Source organism: Cantharellus anzutake (genome assembly GCF_015039405.1).
Source record: "Cantharellus anzutake strain C23 chromosome Unknown EI90scaffold_8, whole genome shotgun sequence".
Classification (NCBI taxonomy): Eukaryota; Fungi; Basidiomycota; class Agaricomycetes; order Cantharellales; family Hydnaceae; genus Cantharellus; species Cantharellus anzutake.
The window spans coordinates 1,308,569-1,329,489 of NW_024066958.1; the positions used below are offsets into that span (position 1 = coordinate 1,308,569).

Consider the following 20,921-nt stretch of genomic DNA (forward strand, 5'->3'; position numbering starts at 1 on the left):
GTTCACATAGCATACGAATACTGGGACTGCAGGTAGTGATCATTGGGGCTGGAGGCCACACTTACGAAGCCATTATGTCCTACCTGAGCACCGAAGCCACTTGTCATACCGGGGAAACCATTCGACAAAGTGCCGTTACTCATAGAGGTTGGTTGGATAGGCCAAGACCACTAACTTGATGGTTGGAGAATGCGTGATCTGTTGCATGTTGTTGCAGGTTATGCATAGTTGGGACAGGGTGAAGCTGAGACGGAGCGCCATTTTGGGCAAGCGCATAGGGTGACGTGCGGAAATATGGGTCTGTGACACTCCTTGGATGGGGTGTGGTAGATGGGGGCATGTGGTGACGAGGCCCATTCGAGAGCGCAGAGAGGTTAGAATGATTGTAACCCCCGTAAGTTTCCACATGCTCGCGCTGAAGCTTGCTTTGGATACGTTTCCCGTAGGGGGTATTACGGATTAGGGGCAAGATGGGACGAATGCCCTCGACGAGCTTTTACGAATCATGAATCTGACACATTGATGGGTAATACTACGACACTTACAATCATCCGTTGGCCGGGCTCAGCATAATCTAGTGCAGTCTGTTGGGAGATAAGAATACAGTTCGAAAACCAGCTTCTGTCAATGGCTCACTTGAACACAATAGTTCCCGAACGAATCCCTGAGTAACTTTTCGAGTCGATTACGATTCAAGAGTTCCTCAATTATCATTTTACGGGTAGTATGCTCCGCAACACGGATGCACTAGTCAGGTCCGTCTCCGTCAGTAACGTTATACACAACAGCATCAGAAGATCTCACCTTTTCAATCACATTGGAGCTAAACTTCTGAACAGACAGGGCACATACATTGCCCAAGAACTGGCGGATGACTGCGTCACTGAAGCGATTATCGTTCAGATCAAGTATGTATTGGACCACGTAATTGCCGTAGGGATCCTGAACAAGTGTCAACGCGTTGTAGGTAATCTCGGTGACCAACTGCACTCGCTGGGCGTCCAACGCATGATCGACGCAGCGTTGCAAAACGCAACATCCATGTCTGTGGGTAGCAACTTCAACACAGTGCGCAGCCACCGCATTATAGATGAATTGATTGTCCTCAGGAGCGAGGCGATTCAAGCACTTCTGGACTACATGGTTGCCGTTGAGATCCTTGATTAATGTTACGACATGCTGACTCAACGCCACAATGATGGTTCGGATTTGAGCCTCATAACGAGGATCATTTTGACGCTGGGTTGACAGAAAGTCGATCATCTTCTGAACTGCTCGTGTACCGTGCATGTTGAGCGAGATTTGAACTAGGTCCTGAGCCACGGCTTCACAGATGAGGGTCCTCTGCTCATCGGTTGAGAATTCGAGAAGCTTTTGACAAAGGTAATTGCCAAATGGATCTGACGGGGCGATTAACATCTCCACAACTAAAAAGCAAATCCCAGTACCTGTCATCAGATCGGACAAGTGAGAGAATGTCTCACGGAAGATCATATCCCGATGTTCAGACGAGTCTTCCTCAAGTTTTTTTTGCAGGTATCGGCAACCGTGCTGATCTTTGCATAAAGCGGGGATGTCGCCTTGCAAATCCTCCAGGCGAGCACCAGCGAAGCGGTTAACTAATCATAACAAGGATTAGACATCCAATTGGAGGTGATGGCGAACCCGGCGCACATTCTCTGTCAACGTCACCTCGTCTGTGCTTAGGCCCTCCGAGACCGTTGGTCTTTGTGTCCGTGCCTCCAAATCGACCCGTGTTCCCGTTGTTCCCATTGCGCGAGCCGTGATACACGTTTGAAAAATCTGCCCCACCGGCAGACAACCTTCCGGAAGCATAGGCACCATAACCATATCTGGGAATATCAAGCGTGTTGTTTGGCAGGTATAGAGGGTCGTTTGCGTATGACTGTAGAAAGTAAGCTAGAGTTCCGAGCCGGAATTGTTTCCAAATTTTACTCACATTGTGAAGATCATCGCCACGGATAGAGCTATAAGCAACGGCATCATAATTAACGGGAGAAACACGGCTGAAAGTAGGATGGGCCACGTCTGAGGACCCTGGTGTACCACGTTCGACAGGTTGCGAAGGCGATACCGGACCACCAGGTGTCTTGGTGGACACAATACCGAGGTCAGTACGAAGTGTAGGGTTGGATAAATTAGTCAACGGCGTCGCAGGAACGGAACGAGCACTCGAGAGAGTTGTGTGTCCTGTCAGGCTCGAGGCATCAGAGAACGTGGGGGGAGACGACTTTCTGGACACATCAGGACTTTGAGTCACGATTGGAGTCGGTACAGACAACGTAGAAGGGCTATCTGTTCCGATGGCCAGGTTGTGCGAAGAGCTACGAGTGTTGAGGCGAAGGCCGCTAAATTCCGCAGGACGAGGGGGACCCGAGAATTGGGGCCATTCTGACGACGTGAGACCAACACTGTCGGTAATCCTTGAACTGAATGGTCGAGACTGCTGCAGCGGTGCCAGGTCGAGAGCATTAGACGATACGGACAACTTCAGAAAGAGTGAGTCAGGCAGCCACGCGATTCGTCAGTTCAAAATGGCCTCACTTTCCGAGCATAGTGAGCCCTGACATTGACTCGCTCATCCTCTGTTTGGGTTGGAAGATGTCGAAGCGAGTCTTCACGAGTGAGATATCAATGCGCTTGAGGGAGGTGAGATTGGCCAAAAAAAATGAACGTACTGGTTATCTCATTATCAAGGTCTTGATCAAACAGAGAAGCAGCACTAATGTTTGAAGCTACAGGTCCAGTTTGGGAACGATGTGGGGTCCGACTTGGAGGTTGAGAAGGACCATGTGGATCTTTCAGTGAAAGCGAGCCAAGGAGCAAGCTGGCAGTCATGTCATTTACGGCGCTCTCATGACTGCCTGATGATCCTCGGCGGCTTCCTGGCATGGACTTAGCACCAGCGGTATGATTATGCGAGCCAGGTGTAACACTTTCAGAATTGGCGACAACAGAGTAATTAACGGAACTGCGTTTGCTATAATCAACCAAATCATTGAGGACTGATTGCTGATGGAAGATTGGAAGTCCAGAGACGACAGAAGCCGGGTCGCTAAGACCGAACGAATTGCGCGGTGGTGTGGTCGGGGCAGACAAAGCGATATGCTCATTCAAACCATCTCCGAGAGAAACCATAGGTGTCAGAAGAAGAGCCTGTTCTTCCTCTGCCTGCTTCGCCTCTAAGGCACGCATTTGTTCCTCGAAGTGGCGGCGTTGTAATTCGCGCTGCTGTTGATGTTCCTGTCGTTTTTGCTCAATACGCTATTTTAAAAGCACGATCAGTGACAAGAGCATAAAAAAAGTGGGCATTTCCACATACGGCATTAATATCAGGAAGATTCGAGTTAAGCCTCGCCGCCTAACATATACGCGTCAGTCAGTGTAATAGAATAGTCAACGGCGATGGCATACCGAGTCTGCAAGATCGAGAAAGGCGGGAAGATTGATGGGCGCGTCGTGAGTTGGTGTCTGGGATTCCTTTGGAGAAGATGAATTGTCAAGAATGCCCAGCATTTGAGTATTTTTTTTTAAGGCAACCAGTGGTGGCAACTGCAAAAGACGGGATAGGAAGCCTATAGGTCTTGAACCTTGATTATCCTGCTTCAACCAGATACCGAATGCGCAGTTCGCCGTTCAGGAAAGCAGTCGAGCTGATGAATGTCTGGTCACTAACCAATGACAGCGAGGGTGAGGATTCGAATCCCCGGTTTTTTTACGTGGTACAGGTGAAGCTAAGGAAGGGATAGGCTAATGGTTCGCGAAAATGGCTCTCAGCAATTTTCAGCGCTTACAAGCTGATTTAGTCGTGACCAGAAGGTTGACAGGAAAGACGACGAGGGTCTTTTAAGTGTGGCGGAATTAAACCTTAACTCCGTTATCCCGTTAGCTGTCTCCTGGCATACTTGCGATACAGATTGCGACTGGTGTGCGAAAAAGCAAAAGAAAGGTGGGATTAAGGGTACAAGTAGTAAGGATAATGTCGTAAAGACTAGAAAGAGAACTGTGATCTACTCGAGAATTTGGAAGTCAGAATCTTCTCCGTCATCTGAGTCTGAGGACATGATTTTCTTCTTGGAGGCTGCTGCACGCACTGGACGCTTCGCGGCGGGAGGTGGTGAAGGCAATGAGTCGGATAACACAGCAGTGTCCTCATCGTCAAACGGAGGCTTCCTTTGAAGGGGTTTGAAGGAAGACGCGTTTGGTTCGGTCCTCGCCCGATCGATGCCTTCGGAGGGAACAGCGCCAAAAAAGTCTGTGATCGATGATTTGGGCGCAACCTTAGTCTTCTTTCCCCGCTTGATGTATTTCTCGTCTTCATCTTGGTCCTCCGCGTCAAACTCGGCACTGTGAGATTTAAATGACCAAAGATCAACAAGGAAAGAGTTATGCCCACGATTTTCGCTTGGTTGCTGGTTTAGAGCGAGTTGGCGCTTTCTTTGGCGGCGACTTGGGCTTCATATGCGATGTCATTTTCGCAGGGACCCGGCTCAGTTCGTCATCAGAGAGTTCATTAACGTTGGCTGATTGCTTGGAAGTTGCTCCAGAGTCCGGAACAAGATCGACATCGTTTGAGGGCTTGGACATCCGCTCCAAATTCGGCTTGGCCGACTGGGCCTTCGGCTTCACGGCAGCTTTGGACCGTCCCCCTCCGTCATTGAAGTCATCGTCGTCCCAGTCTTTGCGCTTGCCGGGCTTGCTGGAACCCAATGACTTGCGAGTCTTCAGAGTTTGTTTCTTCCCCTTGGTGCTCCGACCAGCTGCGCGTTCTAGCCCCTCGTCACGGTCCAAGACGGCCTGGCAATGGAGTGCATAAATCGGCGCCCAAAACTAAAGTAAGTCAATGATATGCGTACCTGCCATTGCCTCAGGAACTCTTCTAAGTCAGCATCCCAGAGTTGGTTGGGGGTAAGTTTCACGAACGCTTCCAACTCTGCTTCTTTGGCCTCCCGCTCCCTCTTCAATTTCTCCACCTGTAATTGAAGGTAGGCAGCGGATCACAATTGCAATGTATGTGTACCCGTACCTTTTCTTTCGTTAAACTCCAGATGGCCATCCCTAACAGATAATCGAAATTGTCAAGATTATTGGATGATCCTTCATCATCATCATCTTGAGCCCCTCGGTCTCCCCAGCCTCCTTCGCCTGGGAAACCCTTGGGAAGGCTTTAAAGCCTTTGTCGCAAAGCTCTTTTACGATATCAGCCTTCTTGCGATTAGAAACGACAAGCTGCTTGTCGATAATCATTTGAACGAAACGGGCTTGGTTATTCAACTTTTCTGCCTGTGTCTGCAGTTCATTCACGGTGTAGGCCTACGTAGCTCATGTTAGGTCGGGGCGTACATTTGGTGGATGATACCCACTTTGCGCTTTTGGTAAAACTGTAAGCGAACGGCATAAAACTCGTCCAATATTTCTTCGGGAGAAGCGTACTTCTTGAGGGACCCATCGGGGTCGAAACACACCATGTTGGAGGTATTGACTGTTGTGCTCAGCTTGAATCGAGAGACCAAGTCCGCTTCCATCTCTTTCAGATGATGAGCAGTCATATTGATGATGAAATGAACATGTCCGCCCGCATGATGCTCGGTATAGTCCTTTAAGCGAGAAGTCATTTAACCGTGCCAGAGTGGAAATGAAGGACCATCCCTGACCTGAACGAAGCGTTCTTGAACTTTACCAGCTTTCGTCTTCCCCTCCCCGGAAACCATACAGCTTTCGAGGAACTCCTTGTAACCCTCAGTCCAGCGATGGATAGGAAGCTCAGTGATCTCGACGGAAGTATCGCTGATCTGGTTGATAACTCCGGTGACTGTAAATTTACCGTCACCACCTGTCATTGTGCCCTAGGATGTCGTATGAGCATTGGCCGGAGCAGATAACAGTGGGTAAACCTTGAAGCCGCGGAACCATGGAACCATGGGGACTTGTGGTTCGTCCCGCATTAGGCGTCTAATATTGGCCACGATATCGTATGGATTATAGCTCGGAATACTGGTACTCCACCCTGGCATTGATGTGGGGTTGGTTTATACAACAGACTATTTAAAAACTCACCAGTACCAATGCCTTCCGCGCCATTGATAAGCACATTAGGGACCACAGGTACATACCACTCAGGTTCTACTGGATCACCATCATCGACAAGATAATTGAGGAGGGGGTCGTCTCGGGCGTGGAACATAGCACGAGTGATTGGTGGTAAATGAGTGAAAATATAACGGGGAGACGCCGCGTCCTTGCCTCCCTGGATTGTTGCGTTGATCAATGGCTGGACTAAGACTCCGAAGAATGACCCACATTAAAGCGAGTGCCGTATTGGCCATCGGGGGAGAGCAGATTGACGTTATTCGAGCCAACAAAGTCTTGTGCGAGTCCAATTATAGACGTTGCGAGTGACTGTTCGCCGTGATGATATGCGGTTTTCTCCGAGATGTACCCCACTAGTTGCGCCACCTAAAAATTGGTCTTGGCAACTCCAATGACTGGAGTGGGAATGAAATGAACCTTTATCTGCTCCTTCAACTTCCGTTTGAAACAACCGAAAAGAATCTTGCGTTGACTGGGCTTGAGACCATCCACAACAGAGGGAATAGATCGCGTGTTGTCAGCCACAGAGTATTGAATGAGCTCCTGATTGATAAAGTCATCATAGGTTATCTCGTCGACGTTGTGATCTATGTACGTCCCAGGCTTAAGGGTATAAGGCAGGTGACATCGGGGTGCAAGCAAATGGGTCTACCTTGAATTTCCGAAGCCATTCCTTCCGGTTCTCCGCTTTTGTTTTGTTGAATGCCATGTCTATGAGCTCTCGTTCAGGGTCCTTTAGTGTAGCGAACGGAATCATATGAGTGGCCATGTTGGAAAAGTACTCCTTCGCGTCCTCATTTGTGCTAGTGCCCAACCCCTGCGCAACCGCTGAGCCCATGCACGGGGTAGCGTCTCCGAGTTTCCTTACCTTGTAGTACTTAGCAGACCATTTCCCATCCTTGTTGTGTTTCTCATTCCACTCCAGGTACTCGGGAATAGTGAAAAAATTGCGCTTTTCTTTGCCTTTTGTGACCTATCGTAAATCATCTTAGCCAATCCGTGCCTTGCTAGAGCGCCAGAACGTACCCTCACGATCGGAGTTACAAACTCCACAAGGAAAGAGGGAACCTTGAGCAGAGAGGGGTAATAATGGTCGAAGAAGTTGATAAGAAGCCCTTTAATGTGAGAGCCGTCATGATCCTTGGGGACAGAAATTTAAATTACAAGAAACATGTGCCGAGCAGAAGCCTACCTGATCAGTCATGATCATCAGACTACCATATCGAAGCGATTTAACATTGTCGTATTTTTTGGCATGTTGCAAACCCATGATCTTCTTGATATTCTGAAGTTCGGCATTTTTCGAGATCTGGTCGTATGTCGCTCGCGGACATTGAGCGGCTTGCCACGAAGAGGAAAAACGCCAAGTTGTCACGTCCGACGACACCGAGACCAGCCTCAGCAAGTGCTTTGGCGGAGTCACCTTCGGTGAGGATCAGAGTGCATTGATCTGATCTCTTGCCCCCGGCATTGTTAGCGTCGGAAAGTTTTGCCATTCCGGTCATCCTGTCCAAACACGTTAAGAACGGTTTGTGGATATTCGAGTCCAGATACCAACCTAGTCCTTTTCGTGCCGTCTGTTTTAGCCAACATTTGGTCCGCTTTGAACTTTGCCCAATTGAGCACCCGCATGATAATTTCGGACTTTGCAACTGTGATGGTTTAACATCAACAACCATCGACACGGGCAGGGGATAGTACACTCGCCCTTTTTGATGAACTCATCGGTCACTGAAGGTTTGCTGCCAAATTTATTGGCAGTTAGGGTCAAACTCTCTTTGGTCTGACTGTCGAAGGTCGGATTCTCGACTAAAGCCTTGACGAATATCCACATATGATTTTTAATTTGTTGAGCCTTCACTTTGGCAGCCTTGTTCTTCTTCTCGATATCGATCAGCAGTTTCTTGCATATTTGGTCTGCAATAAGGTGGACATGGGTGCCGCCCTTGGTCGTGGCGATAGAGTTGACGAAAGATACTTGCTGGAAGGCGCCAGAGTCTGAGAGAACAAATGCGTACTCCCACCGAGGAGTTTGTTCATAAACAATGGTAGGTTTCAGAGGTGCCCCGCCGTCTGATCCCCCCACTACGGCTTCAGCTGCCGCAGCGACATACATGCCAACGTAAGACTTGAAGTCCTTGACTTTGATCTTTTCCTTGTTGAGAGTAACAGCGATGCCATCGACGGTCCCAGCTAAGTCATAAACGCGTTTGAGAAGAAGAGCCTCCGTGTCTTCATCAATGCCCGCCATGCCGAATCGTTTTAGGTCTGGCTTGAACGTGACTTTGGTGTATTCTTCGCCCTTTGGATTGGATGTGATCTTGGCGTCCCCTTCCTTGCTCATGTTGCTTTTCCAAGTCTGTTTAAATTTCTGCCCAGTCTGTTTGTCGGCAGTTTCGACAGTGAATGTCGTAGAATAAATATTGGTAAGCTTAGCGCCATAACCGTTACGGCCACCCGTGAGTCGTTTCTCGTTGTCATCGTAGTGCGACGAAGTGAGGAGTTGACCAAAGATCATAGATGGGATCCAGACTTTCTCCTTCTTATGCATCTCAATTGGAATGCCACAACCATTGTTCCAAACAGAGATCTCGGGAGCCGCTGGATCATCAAGGTCGATAGTTATTTTGATCGCGTTCATGGTAGGATCGTTAATCTGTAGACCAAACGGTAAGCCTCCACTCCCAACGACGCGAACCTCATCGCTAACCTTGTTGTCCGCTGCGTTCACGATGATCTCATCAAAAATCTTGTAGAACCCGGGAACATAACATATTTGTCTGTCCGAAGCTAAGCAATAACCGATCGGAGACCAGATATTTACCATACCGAAATTCTAGTTTCTTCGTGCTTTTGTTAAATACCCACATGTTCTCCACACGAGTCTCGACACTCCCGATATACGAATCCGGTCGTTTGAGAATGTGCTCAACAGGTGTCATCTGGAATGGGAATGAGTTCTCACAACGACACGGGGAGGCACGAGTGCGAGCTATTTGCCTTTTGATACATTTCAGACGCGTCAACGTTGTCATTCTTCTTCGGTAACGTGGATTTAGGCTCCGATACGACAATTGAAGACTCCGAGTCACTACCGCCACCCGATTCTGACTCATCATCGGTGACGTTCTCGACGGCCTTGAGAGGTTTCTTCTTGTTTCCGGGGCCCCTTTGGCCCGAGGCTTTTCCGGTCTTTAGTTTAGTCGTTGCTTTCGAGCTTGATGACGTGACCGAAGGTTTGGTTGTAGACTTCGCCTTCGTGACGGGCTAGTTGTATTTTGAGAACAGACGCAACACGACACGGCCCGATGGCGGGAGAGGCAAACGAACCTTGGCTGGCACGAATCATCCGAGTATTCATCAGATACCTCGCTCGCACTCATATTAAATTCCTCTCCAGAGTCCGAGCTCATGCTGGCAGCCGTCTGGCGTTCAGTCGCGAAAGGAAGAAATAAGACTTCGGCGAGTGGGAGATCTGGAGTTTGCTGCTGGAGTTAGATGACACGACAACGCTGCCACACGTACGAAAGCACGCGTGATAAGGTGTGGAGCAAAGAGCGACTGTCTGAGTCTGAGTCTGAGTGTCTGATCTCGAACCGTAAACAATTAATAACACATGTAAATACATCGATTCAAACAAGTTTCTCACAGTCATATGTCGATCCATGCCCGACGATCAGGCTCTGGTCTGCAAACTTGGTTCCCTACTGGAGACGGACATGTAAGCAATAACAAATCGCATGCCCCTGTCTTGTTCCAAATCTCCTCACACACTGCATGAAAGAATCGACGTCGAGATAATCCCAGGTGGTGTCTGGCCTCTAGAGAACCCATTGGCTCCCTTCTGCTTGCAAGAACGTCACCTTGCAGTCCCAGAAAATGTCCTATACACCGCCTACACTGAAGCACTGGTTGTACTGGAGGAGGCTCGGAGAATGGGCCTAAACCCAGCTACTGCCGATCGTCTGCGTCTGTGCTCAAGTGCCATTCTCCTCGCAAATCCCGATCACAACTCGGCCTTGAATGCGCGCAAGCGTTTGGTGGTCCTTGGACTCATGAATGAGGGTCTCGAATTACACGTTTCTTCGGTCTTACTCTCTGTCCCACGTAATTCTAAATCCTCTTTGCTGTGGCAACATCGCCGATGGTTACTCTATCGTCAACATCCGCCCGCTCTTCCGCAAAAAAGTATGTGTAGTAGGGGTGAAATATCCGAGACGTGGTCGGATGATAGATTTGGGACTCCATGATCCCCATTCACAAACTAGCAATGGAATTTACCCTCGTGAGTCGAGCAACACAGCACTATCCCCGAAACTATCACGCGTGGGTGCATCGCGCCTATTGTCTCCACTGTCTATCTCAACAGAGAAAATCGGGTTGGTTGGTTCAATGGAATATGACAGTGTTGTCGACGAAGAGTATGAATTCGCAACCAAATGGATCGAAGGTCACCTGGCCGATACGAGTTCGTGTAATTATCTTGTGAAGCTCCTCAAAAGGTGCATCTCTCCGAACTCTCCGAGAGGCTACCTCCTAGTGTCCTCCTTGAATCATGCCACATCGCTCGTGAGATCATATCCGTCTCACGAGGCCTGCTGGATGTACCTGCGACAAGTGTACTGCTTGATGGAACCAAACGTGAGGGAGAGCTGGGTGGCGGAAAATAGGGATTATCTGATGAGTAATGGGACACACGACGCACAGGCACAGCAGTTGAATGCTCGTGGCGCCTCCCCGCCGACTGCAGCCGATGTTGCTGTGCAGAACGCGGAGCTAGGCAGAGTGCATATGGAGCGCTTCACCCGTTTCGTAAAATATGTGAATTCTGTTGGTCAACCTGATAGGCCCTGTCACTAGATTTGCTCCTTGAATTGAGGGCATTGATGGGATTGTTTGGGATTTAATGAGGCACGACACTTCTTAAGACTTCGCACATATACTAACCTTTGTTCCTTCTTAGCTTGGCCCCCAACGACCCCATATCGCAGCCGCTGCTCGCGGTTCTGCGCACGCTCTCCATTCCCCAATGTCAGTCATACCATGGTCTAGCATTAGCCACGTCTGGACCTGTTGTTTTTCCAATAACAAGTACGTCTTGGGCCCGCTCCACGGACCATGATTTCCATACTGATCATCCATGTAGAATTTAATGGAGATGAAATTAAACCACCTGTGTGCCACGCTCGAATGCTAATTTAACTTATTCCTTTGTACTCCTCTTTCCACATGTCGTGTCCGCCATATTTCTTCTACTGATTACCCGTACTTTCGTCATTGGCGGCCTTTCTCTTGGGCTGTTAGTCGGGTTTCGCCTGTAGCTGTTGCCATCCCTGTTCTCCTGCTCGTTACTTGCCTGTCAAGCGCCACCCACTCCCCACCTTTTTTCATCTCTCTGCGCGCGCTTGTCCAGCTTTTCTTTTTGTCTAAACCATGTGCCGAGTATCCTTTGCACACTCCGTACCGGCGTTGGGGCTATCCCTACGTAGCCTACTCCACTGAGAGCTCCTTCTGCCCACATACCAGCCGCGCGTATCGCTCATGCTTGGGCGAGGATTCCTCTCGAACCGTTCTTCTACAGCGGAATTCAGTGCGATAATTGGGTTCCACTTTAGAATCCCACTACGAGAACAGATCTAGAAAATTGACCTTCGCGCCGAATTTTTGGCCAAAAAAATCAAGCACGTACGAGTAGAAAGCCAAAAACGGGGAGAGTGTATCTGCATAATCATACCTTCTTCAATTGAGTTGGAAATGTACATGCCTCGTTTGTTCGCGGATCAATTCAAAGTGCGCACATCCTAATAGCAAACAAGGGAACGTAGGAGAAGGATAATAGGAAAGGATGTCCGCAGGTGATATTGTGCACGTTGGTAGTCTTGGGGAAGACGCACCGAAACTTGGGACGAGTGCTCAGCACCGGTGATGTAGCATTGGGCGGTTGTGAGGGAATTGAATCGTGTCAGGGTTCGAAGAGGAAACAGAGGAAGGAACCGTAGACGAAACATATCACGGGCTGATAGGCGGTAGAGAGAAGGAAGTTACATTAAATCAAAGGAGGAAGTCAAAGGGGTGTTCGCCATGTGGAGGCTTGATTGGATCAAGTGTGTGAGTTGGGAAGCTGGTGTGCCGCTATCTCTCCCGTTGCGCCCGGATAAGCGATCGAGTTAGAGGGCGAACAGCAATCAGTCCCAAGCGAACAGCGCATTGAAATCGTGCTAAGTATTTGGACGGACTTCAATGTCGAATAGCGCAAAGAGAACTGAGGGCGTTGAAGAGAAGAAGGCCAATGCCTTTTAAGCATTGTAAGCTCAGCCGTGGTAGGAAAGGATGAAACGGGGCGCAGGGCTCAGCCAAATAATGAAGGAATATAAAAAACAAGATAATCTCGACGACAGACTAGAAAAAGATCATACATCAATTAGTGGGCGTTTCACCGACACGGGTATCATAGCACGGTCAGCACGCTACTAGTTGTATGTGGAGCATGAGCAATTCACGTCACTGATGACTTTCAAACTTCCGGATATAGGACAAGTCAAAGGGATTGATGACTGTGAAGCGCGACAGATTTCTGGCTGGAGCGGCGGAGCTAGGTGCATGTGGCGGCCTAACAACTCCTATATACATGCAAGAGCTTGATCATTCAGATGTAATATGGTCGATCCTGACGTGACTGGAAAGAATGGAAGCTCCATTCTGTTCGAAAGGAGGCGCAGCAGGGTGTGAACCGAACCGCAGTATTTGAGGGATCGTTCTGACACGGAGTGCTGTGCATGATACGTCATGGAATCATAAAACACATAACCAGCATGGAATCGCATTCAAAGGCTCGCTGTTGGATTGCTTCGGACTCAATTGATAGATCGAGGCTGTAGTGTTCGCAATGTTACTTACGTCTCAAACCACTCCATGGCAAAATGAAGAGATGATTCTCTTCTCTGTCGAGTATATCGTCCATTCAGGATGGATCTCGCAACTGTCTAGAGTTCAACACTTATGGTTTTATTGATACCGTCGGAACCCATCGGAAGGTATCGGTAATGGAAGATGACGGAAGAACCAAAGGAACCCGCATGTCCCTCCTCTCTCACAACAACCTGGCGTAACGCCATATCGTCGATGCAAGTCATCAACACACAGATAAAGAGTAAAATTGGGTAGACAGGTAGGTTTTCGATGCATACAAGCAGATTAATCATCGGAGGCACCAAACAGGATCTCATAGAATACAAGCTAGAAAGCGAAGCGGAATATGCGAGAGAGCACAACGGCGGAATGTGTGATGACTAACACGGGAGCATCATTGGTCAGGAAGAAAGGCCCTCTTGCCCAATGGTTGGTGGCCTAGCCCTAACGTGCCGGTGCTTGCCTCGCAGAGAAATGCGTGCCTATGGCACCATCGGGTTGGATCCCCCGACCACTGGTGGTCGGAGTTGGCTCGGTAACCTAACCAACGCAATAGCTCTTTAGTTCAACGGAGGTCATACATGGACAAAAGGCGTTCACCCACAGAATTTCGCCGAGCTGAAGATTCAATATGATAAGGCCATCCACCCTGTGTCATTGGGGCTGCCGGTACCAGCTGAACAGGGGGGATGGGGGCGGAGGATGGGAGGGGGCTGCAGGCGGATCCCACCGAAAACGGAAGTTGAGGAGGCCGCACAGGTGTCACTCGGGACCCCATTGGTGCCATTGGCGCTATGCCGCGACACTGGGGTCGGCCGTACGCTTCATACTGCAGTGACCGGCCCTCCATGAGGACGGACCGTATGGTGTCCCGGTCCTGAAACTCTTGCTTCTGGTATGAAACGATGAACGCAGGATCAACTTCCTGCGGCTGAGGAGGCCAGTATAGTGCCTGTTTCCCCGACGTTGAAGGACCCGGATTCTGGGACCGATACGTCAGTCATGTTGGGTGGGGGGTGGTGCCAATTAGCTGTGTCACTCACCCTAGTTGGTGACCTCGACGGGGAACAGACAGCGCCTCGGCAAATCTTGCAGCGACTCTTAGGCATGGCTTTCCGTTCTGCTATTAAACCAGTGACTGCCCTTTGCGTTAAGCTCGGAGATGGTGAGCGTAGACTGTGTGAACCAGGAACACCGTCTCAGTCCCGAGCGTGACACGACTTGGAGAACTAGGAGAACGGAAAACAGGGGGAAAAAAGAGCGGAATGGCCCTGCAATTGGGAAGGGTCGTGCACCCAAACACAGGCAATAGTGCAGAATGCGCCAACAGGTTCTGGGGGCGCTTGTTGCAGCAGTTAATGCTTAGGTTGGGAGCAACCGTGCGACAATAAGTTGTGGGAAGTTTGTATGTTGAACACTGACACACACGTCGGCATTTTCCCTCTCAGTCTTGAGTTCTTTGCCGCGATCCGGCTCCCGCGACCTTCGCCATTAGAGAGCCAAGGAATACCCACACTACAAACCGCAGAAAAAAGCGCGTCATTCTTCAACCAGTTGACATCGACGCGAGCTCGAGCTTCTTGCCGAGTCCGGTGTCCTCTTCGTATATCCGAGTTGGTTTTCGTGTAAGATACCTACAGCGAATGCTTCTGTAGCACCCAACTTCTATCACTGCCTCAGCGCTTATTTACGTAGTTGCGTTCGCACTGGTTCGACTGGTAACTCCAATATTAGCGGCAACAATGCAGGTAACCTACATGGGCGGTTCAGACTCTGCTTCTGCGCCCGGGGCATCTATTGCGCTGTCTGAGTTCTTCACTGCATCTGGGATTCTTGCTCACTGCGGCCCTAGCTTGTCACCCCTCCTTAATTTCGCAGCTGATTCTTTTCCTGTGTCCTACTATTTTTTCTTTATGCAACAATAACGTCAAACGGTACCCAAAAATTGCCTAAAAAAACGGACAACCCTTGCTAAAACACCCTTCGGATCTCCACTTTTCGTGCTGTTTTTCATAGGCGGTTCCTAGGTGAATGGTGTTACCGCATAACACCATACCGCACTTGATCTTGATCATCAAACGCACTGTGTGAGGTCGATGGTGTAGCAGCGCCGGCGGTTGCTCTCAGAGTCGAATCTCTAGCTCAACTTAGAGCATTGAATTGATCGATCGCAGTTTTAATTGAAATGAAGGGCTGGAAGGCCGCAACGGAAGACGAAGAACTGGAACATTTATAGTACAATGATTAAATAAGGGGTACAGTAACGAGGCAGATAGACGTGCGATGCCACGCGTTTGCACTAGAGGCGCCGGTTGTGGCTTAGTGGTTGTATCCAATAATGCATCGACCCAGTGCAGCAGAATGGTCGCCCATCACATACATAGACAAGCTCCACGTTCGTCTCGAAGCCAGTCAACCGTGTTCCCCCTTCTCTGAGACTTTGTCTTGTCTGAACGTCTGAAACACCACTTCTTCCGGGTCATGAATCGAGTTCCACTTTTCCTCCTGACCTTCCTCCCGTCAAGGAGATAAGTGACGGAACGGCTGAAAAGGGGTAAGTAGGTTGCGTTACGCGCAATTGTCTGTTACTTACCTGCCGTCCCAGAGAGTACCACAGTGGCGACAGTGGCAACGTTCCTTTCTGCGGTCGAAGCTCAGTTCTTAGCGATCGCCCTCGGAGAGGGGAACTGGCACTCTGCCAACACCGGTTCTGATATCCTCTTTGTTGTTCACTTTACTTGGGGGTTTAAAGGGTATTATTATCTCTCCAATTCCTTGTCAGATCCAGCGATTGATAGCGCTGTCATACATACCGGGTACATTGGATGATGTACGTGCATATCCTTGGTGGTACAGCTCCTCCAGCATGATCTGATCATCTTACCAGTTTTGCGCATCGCGACGCGCTGCTACTTAGCCACACACCGATATTTGTACATTACGGGCCGGATCAAACACTCCTCAAGAGGCAAGGTTTGTTGACCTTATCAAAGCCTATCCACCCGACAGCTGCTTCCCCGCGACTGGCGTGTACATGACACACAGATTGGGTGGGGTCATATTTGACTTCTACCTTCACATGGCTCGGCAGCTTCACACTATCGCGAGACTTCGAGATAGTACCACGTATCCTAACACCAATCGCTGTCGCCGAAAGCACTTTACATGTGCACTCGATCAACTGACTTTGATTCCAAGTTCGCCGTTTTTTTTGAGCCGCCCGGCCGGAGTGGGAAACCTCCTCTCCACTGAGAGCTCCTTCTGCCCACGCACCAGCTGCGTGTGTCGCCCATGCTTGGGGGAGGATTCCTCTCGAACCGTTCTTCCACAGTGTAGGAAGCCTAATTCCTGCAACTCTCCAGCGCGGAATTTAGTGCAATAGTTGGGTTCCACGTTAAAATCCCACTACGAGAACCGAGCCCCAAAATGAAGATCCAGAAAATTGACCTTCGTGCCGAAATTTTGGCCAAAAACATTTCGAGTAGAAAGCCAAAAACGGAGAGAGGCATGTGCATAACCATAACTCGTTGATTGAAAATCTACATGCATCGTTTGTTCACTGATCAATTCATAGTACTAATAGCGAACAAGGGGACACGGGAGAAGGATAATGGGAAAGGATGTCCGCGGGTGATACTGTGCACGTTGGTAGTCTTGGGACGAGTGCTCAGCACTGGTGATGTGACATTGGGCGGTCGTGAGGGAAAATGTTAAGGTTTACTGGGGCTGTATAAGGTTGATTTGGGGAGGCTGGTACGCCGCTATCTCTCCCGTTAAGCGATCGGATTAAAGGGTGAACGGCGATCAGTCCCACGCGAACAGCACACTTTTAAAGCGAACTAAGTATTGGGTATAATAGACGGACCTCAATCTCAAGCGAATGGCGCAAAGAGAATTGAGGGCAGTGAAGAGACGAAGGCCAAGCTTTTTAAGTGCTGTAAGCACAGCCGTGGTAAACGGGGCGCAACGCGAGGCCAGATAATGAAGGAACAAACTGGGAGATGATAATCGCAACAACAGATTAGAAAAAGATCATACATCAATTGCCGGGCGTCTCACCGACACGACGCACGATCGGATATCATAGCACGGTGGGGGGTCAGCAACACGCTACTAGTTGTACGTGTGGCAGTATGAGCATGCAATTCGCGTCACTGATGATTTTTAAACTTCCGGATACAGGTCAAGTCAACGGCATTGTGAAGCGTGACGGATTGAAGGGTATGGCAGTAGCGGCAACAGACGACTAGATAGTGTTCCACCGTTTCGGGGATAGGCAGAGGTCTCTCTGACAGTAATTGAGTGTACATATCTCGGAGCTAGGTGACGCACTTGATCATTCAGATGTATGGTCAATCCTGACTGGAAAGAATGGAACCTCCTTTCGAACAGAAAGGAGGCTCAGCAGGGTGTGAACCGAACCGTGCATGGGCACCCCTAAGTATTTGGGGCGTCATTCTGACACGAAGTGCTGTGCATGATGCGTCATGGAATCACACTAAGCGAAGCGCAGAACACATAACCAGCATGGAATCGCATTCCTGGTAATGGAAAGGCTCGCTCGTTGGATTGTTTCGGACTCAATTGACAGATCGAGGCTGTGGTGTTCACAATGTTACTTGCGTCTCAAACCACTCCATGACAAAATCAAACTTGATGGAGAGATGATTCTCTTCTCTGTCGAGTATGTCGTCCGTTCAGGATGGACCTCGCGACTGTCTAGAGTTCAACGGCACCGCTAACTGATCGTTTTATGATTGTTTCTGTGCTTCTTGCGTCGGAACCCATCGGAAGGCACCGGTAATGGAAGTTGACGGAAGAACCAAAGGAACCCGCATGTTTCTCCTCTCTCACAACAACCTGGTGTAACACCATATCGTCGATGCAAGTCACCAACACGCAGATAAAGAGTAAAATTGAGTGACAGGTAGGTTTCTGGTGCATACAAGCATTGATCGTCGGAGGCCCCAAACAGGATCTCATAGAATACAAGCTGGGAACTGAAGCGGAATATGCGAGAGAACACGACGGCGGAATGTGTGACTAACACGGGAGCATCGTTGGTCAGGGGGAAGGCACTCTTGCTCAATGGTTGGTGGCCTAGCCCTAACGTGCCGGTGCTTGCCTCGCAGAGAAATGCGTGCCTATGGCACCCAATGAGTTGGGCCCCCGACCACTGATGGTCGGAGTCGGCTCGGTAACCTGACCAACGCAATAGCTTTTCAGTTTAACGGAGATCATACATGGACAAAAGGTGTTCACCCACAGAATTTCGCCGAGCTGAAGATTCGATATGATAAAACCATCCACCCTGTGTTGTTGGGGCTATCGGTACCGGCTGAACAGGGCGGGTGGGGGCGGAGGATGGGAGGGGGCCGCAGACGGATCCCACCGAAAACGGAAGATGGTGAGGCCGCACAGTTGTCACCCATCCATATATTGTGGAGGGTTCGGATACCCGGGACCCCATCGGTGCCATTGGCGCTATGCTGCGACACTGGGGCCGCCCGTATGCCTCATACTGCAGTGACCGGCCCTCCGTGAGGACGGACCGTATGGTGTCCCGGTCCTGGAATTCCTGCCTCTGGTACGAAACGACGAATGCAGGATCAACCTCATGGGACTGAGGCCAGTATGGTGCTTGTTCCCCAAACGTTGAAGGGCCCAGATTCTGGGACCGATACGTCAGTCATGTTGGGTGGGGGTGGTGCCAATTAGCTGTGTCACTCACCCTGTCTGGTGACTTCGACGGGGAACAAACAGCGCCTCTGCAAATCTTGCAGCGATTCTTAGGCATGGTTTTCCGTTCTGCTATTAAACCAGTGACGGCCCTTTTTGTTCAGCTCGGAGGTGGTGGGCGTAAGTGGTGTAATCCAGGAACACCGTCTCAGTCCCGAGCGTGACACGACTTAGAGAACTAGGAGAACGGAAAACAGGAGGAAAAAAGAGCGGAATGGCCCTACAATTGAGAAGGGCGTGCACCCAAACACACGCAGAATGCACCAACAGGCTCTGGGGGAATTTGTTGCAGCAATCCAGTTGCGCTGATGCTTAGGTTGGGAACAACCGTGCGACAATAAGTCGTATGTTGAACGTCGGCATTTTCCCTCTGAGTCCGAGTCTTTGTCGCGATCCGGCTCCTGCGACCTTCGCCATTAGAGAGCCAAGGAATACCCACACTACGAACTGCAGGAAAAAGCATCATTCTGCAACTAGTTGCCATCGACGCGAGCTCAAGCGAGTCCTATGTCCTCTTTGTATATCCGAGTGGTTTCCGTGCAAGATACCTACAGCGAATGCTTCCATAGCTCCCAATTTCTATCACTGCCTCAGCGCTTATTTACGTAGTTGCGTTCGCGCCAGTTTGGCTGGTAGCTCCAGTATTAGCGGTAACAATGCAGGTAACCTACATAGGCGCTTCAGACTCTGCTTCTGCGCCCCGGCGCTGTCTGAGCTCTTGGATTCCTGTTCACTGCGGCCCTAGCTTGTCGCCCCTCCTTAATTTCGCAGCTGATTCTTTTCCTGTGTCTTCTTTATGTAACAATGGCGTCAAACGGTGCCCAAAACTAGCCTAAAAAACGGACAACCTCGGATCTCCACTTTTCGTGCTATTTTTCATATGCGGTTTTTAGGTGAATGGTGTTACCGCATAACACCATAACACACTTGATCTTGGTCATCAAACGCACTGTATGAGATCGATGGTGTAGCGGTGCCGGCGGTTGCTCTCAGCGTCGAATCTCCAGCTCAACTCAAAGCATTGAATTGATTGATCGCAGTTTGAATTGAAATCACCTCAAATGAAGGGCTGCAAGGCTGCAACGGAAGACGAAAAACTGGAACATTTTATAGTACCATGATTAAGGGGTACAGTAACGAGGCAGACAGGAGTGCGAAGCCATGTGTTTGCACCGGAGGCGCCGCTTGTGGCTTAGTGGTTTAATTATCTAATAATGCACGATCGCGTGCAGGCAAGATCAGCAGAATGATCGCTCATCACATACATAGACAAGCTCCACGTTCGTCTCGAAGCCGGTCAACCATGTTCCCCCCTCTGAGACTTTTTCTTGTCTGAATGTCTGAAACACCACTTCTTCCGAGCCGTGAATCGAATTCCACTTTTCCTCCTGTCCCTCCTCCCGTCAAGGAGATAAGTGACGGAACGGCTGAAAAGGGGTAAGTAAGTTGCGTTGCACGCAATTGTCTGTTACTTACCTGCCGTCCCAGAGAGCACCACAGTGGCGACAGTGGCAGCGTTCCTTTCTGCGGTTGAAGCTCAGTTCTTAGCGATCACCCTTGGAGAGGGGAACTGGCACTCTGCCAACACCGTTCTGATATTCTCTTTGTTGTTCACTTTACTTGGGGGTTTGAAGGGTATTATCTCTCCAAGCCCTTGTCAGATCCAGCAATCGAGAGCGCTATCATACATACTGGGCACATTGGATGATATCCTTGGTGGTACAGCGCCTCCAGCACGATCTGATCATCTTATCAGTTTTGCGCACCGTGACGCGCTGCGACTTAGCCACCCACCCCTTACGGGCCGGATCATACACTCTCCTCAAGAGGCAAGGTTTGTTGACCTTATGAAGGCCTCTTCATTTGACAGCTGCTTCTCTGGTGGGGTTATGTAATTCATTCATCATATGGCTCGGCAGCTTCATACTATCGCGAGACTTCGGGATAGTACTACGTATCCTAACACCAATCGCGGTCTCCGTAAGTGTTTCACATGTATACTTGATCAACCAAGTCTACTGGCTTTGATTCCAAGTTCACCGTTTTTTTTAGCTGCTTGGCCAAAGTGGGAAACCTCCTCTCCACTGGGAATAGTTAGGTTCCACGTTAAAATCTCACTACGAGAACCGAGCCCCAAAAACGAAGATCCAGAAAATTGACCT

The 20,921-nt window shown here is 49.6% G+C and overlaps 7 protein-coding genes across 7 annotated transcripts; 2 read left to right on the forward strand and 5 right to left on the reverse strand.

The window, feature by feature from the left end:
• Positions 1-139: 139 nt before the first annotated feature.
• EI90DRAFT_2908886 (armadillo-type protein) lies at positions 140-1,735 on the reverse strand (the record flags this gene model as incomplete). Its single annotated transcript, XM_039054348.1, has 6 exons — positions 140-493; positions 546-584; positions 637-747; positions 805-1,400; positions 1,449-1,619; positions 1,675-1,735. Coding segments are annotated over 6 exons (1,332 nt in total), but the record flags the coding sequence as incomplete, so codon positions are not given.
• Positions 1,465-3,884, reverse strand: EI90DRAFT_2559123 (uncharacterized protein). Its single transcript, XM_039053231.1, has 8 exons — positions 3,436-3,884; positions 3,344-3,382; positions 2,700-3,285; positions 2,566-2,636; positions 1,961-2,509; positions 1,857-1,906; positions 1,675-1,803; positions 1,465-1,619 (listed from the first exon to the last, which is right to left on the reverse strand). Exons 1-7 carry the CDS (start codon positions 3,535-3,537, stop codon positions 1,704-1,706), a joined length of 1,497 nt encoding a protein of 498 aa, XP_038920440.1. The 5' UTR covers positions 3,538-3,884; the 3' UTR covers positions 1,465-1,619; positions 1,675-1,703.
• On the reverse strand, positions 3,876-9,678 carry EI90DRAFT_3041968 (DNA topoisomerase). The gene is made up of 23 exons (XM_039059144.1): positions 9,438-9,678; positions 9,112-9,378; positions 8,941-9,053; positions 8,822-8,891; positions 7,819-8,767; positions 7,670-7,763; positions 7,494-7,617; positions 7,444-7,452; positions 7,304-7,420; positions 7,138-7,251; positions 6,980-7,084; positions 6,764-6,928; positions 6,529-6,714; positions 6,322-6,477; positions 6,079-6,268; positions 5,916-6,028; positions 5,676-5,867; positions 5,385-5,618; positions 5,218-5,334; positions 5,048-5,176; positions 4,878-4,994; positions 4,418-4,818; positions 3,876-4,368 (listed from the first exon to the last, which is right to left on the reverse strand). Exons 1-23 carry the CDS (start codon positions 9,522-9,524, stop codon positions 4,032-4,034), a joined length of 4,386 nt encoding a protein of 1,461 aa, XP_038920441.1. The 5' UTR covers positions 9,525-9,678; the 3' UTR covers positions 3,876-4,031.
• Positions 9,679-9,798: 120 nt separating this feature from the next.
• Positions 9,799-11,132, forward strand: EI90DRAFT_3041971 (uncharacterized protein). The gene is made up of 4 exons (XM_039059145.1): positions 9,799-9,832; positions 9,896-10,314; positions 10,380-10,441; positions 10,483-11,132. The coding sequence occupies exons 2-4, from the start codon at positions 10,047-10,049 to the stop codon at positions 10,969-10,971; spliced, it is 819 nt and encodes a 272-aa protein (XP_038920442.1). The 5' UTR covers positions 9,799-9,832; positions 9,896-10,046; the 3' UTR covers positions 10,972-11,132.
• A 2,125-nt stretch (positions 11,133-13,257) lies between these two features.
• EI90DRAFT_3041986 (uncharacterized protein) lies at positions 13,258-14,417 on the reverse strand. The gene is given in 4 exon segments (XM_039059146.1): positions 13,258-13,560; positions 13,625-14,002; positions 14,064-14,202; positions 14,222-14,417. The coding sequence occupies 3 exon segments, from the start codon at positions 14,127-14,129 to the stop codon at positions 13,465-13,467; spliced, it is 540 nt and encodes a 179-aa protein (XP_038920443.1). The 5' UTR covers positions 14,130-14,202; positions 14,222-14,417; the 3' UTR covers positions 13,258-13,464.
• A 3,605-nt stretch (positions 14,418-18,022) lies between these two features.
• On the reverse strand, positions 18,023-18,526 carry EI90DRAFT_3042005 (uncharacterized protein). Its single transcript, XM_039059147.1, has 2 exons — positions 18,287-18,526; positions 18,023-18,222 (listed from the first exon to the last, which is right to left on the reverse strand). The coding sequence occupies exons 1-2, from the start codon at positions 18,497-18,499 to the stop codon at positions 18,127-18,129; spliced, it is 309 nt and encodes a 102-aa protein (XP_038920444.1). The 5' UTR covers positions 18,500-18,526; the 3' UTR covers positions 18,023-18,126.
• A 1,569-nt stretch (positions 18,527-20,095) lies between these two features.
• EI90DRAFT_3118619 (uncharacterized protein) lies at positions 20,096-20,654 on the forward strand (the record flags this gene model as incomplete). The annotated part of the gene is made up of 2 exons (XM_039063121.1): positions 20,096-20,174; positions 20,248-20,654. 2 exons carry the CDS (start codon positions 20,096-20,098, stop codon positions 20,652-20,654), a joined length of 486 nt encoding a protein of 161 aa, XP_038920445.1.
• Positions 20,655-20,921: the final 267 nt, after the last annotated feature.

Coding starts and splice junctions, on each gene's coding strand:
- EI90DRAFT_3041986 (XM_039059146.1), bottom strand. CDS start 14,129: ATGCCTAAGAGTCGCTGCAAGATTTGCCGAGGCGCTGTCTGTTCCCCG. Junction 14,003..14,063: donor CGTCGAGGTCACCAACTAGG/GTGAGTGACACA, acceptor TATCGGTCCCAG/AATCCGGGTCCTTCAACGTC. Junction 13,561..13,624: donor CTTCAGCTCGGCGAAATTCT/GTGGGTGAACGC, acceptor TGCGTTGGTTAG/GTTACCGAGCCAACTCCGAC.
- EI90DRAFT_2559123 (XM_039053231.1), bottom strand. CDS start 3,537: ATGCTGGGCATTCTTGACAATTCATCTTCTCCAAAGGAATCCCAGACA. Junction 3,383..3,435: donor TTCTCGATCTTGCAGACTCG/GTATGCCATCGC, acceptor CGTATATGTTAG/GCGGCGAGGCTTAACTCGAA. Junction 2,637..2,699: donor CCTTGATAATGAGATAACCA/GTACGTTCATTT, acceptor TCACTCGTGAAG/ACTCGCTTCGACATCTTCCA.
- EI90DRAFT_3042005 (XM_039059147.1), bottom strand. CDS start 18,499: ATGGCACCGATGGGGTCCCGGGTATCCGAACCCTCCACAATATATGGA. Junction 18,223..18,286: donor CTTCAGCTCGGCGAAATTCT/GTGGGTGAACAC, acceptor TGCGTTGGTCAG/GTTACCGAGCCGACTCCGAC.
- EI90DRAFT_3041968 (XM_039059144.1), bottom strand. CDS start 9,524: ATGAGCTCGGACTCTGGAGAGGAATTTAATATGAGTGCGAGCGAGGTA. Junction 7,764..7,818: donor CGATGAGTTCATCAAAAAGG/GCGAGTGTACTA, acceptor AAACCATCACAG/TTGCAAAGTCCGAAATTATC. Junction 5,335..5,384: donor AGTTTTACCAAAAGCGCAAA/GTGGGTATCATC, acceptor TGAGCTACGTAG/GCCTACACCGTGAATGAACT.
- EI90DRAFT_3041971 (XM_039059145.1), top strand. CDS start 10,047: ATGGGCCTAAACCCAGCTACTGCCGATCGTCTGCGTCTGTGCTCAAGT. Junction 10,315..10,379: donor AAAAAGTATGTGTAGTAGGG/GTGAAATATCCG, acceptor TTCACAAACTAG/CAATGGAATTTACCCTCGTG. Junction 10,442..10,482: donor CCCGAAACTATCACGCGTGG/GTGCATCGCGCC, acceptor ATCTCAACAGAG/AAAATCGGGTTGGTTGGTTC.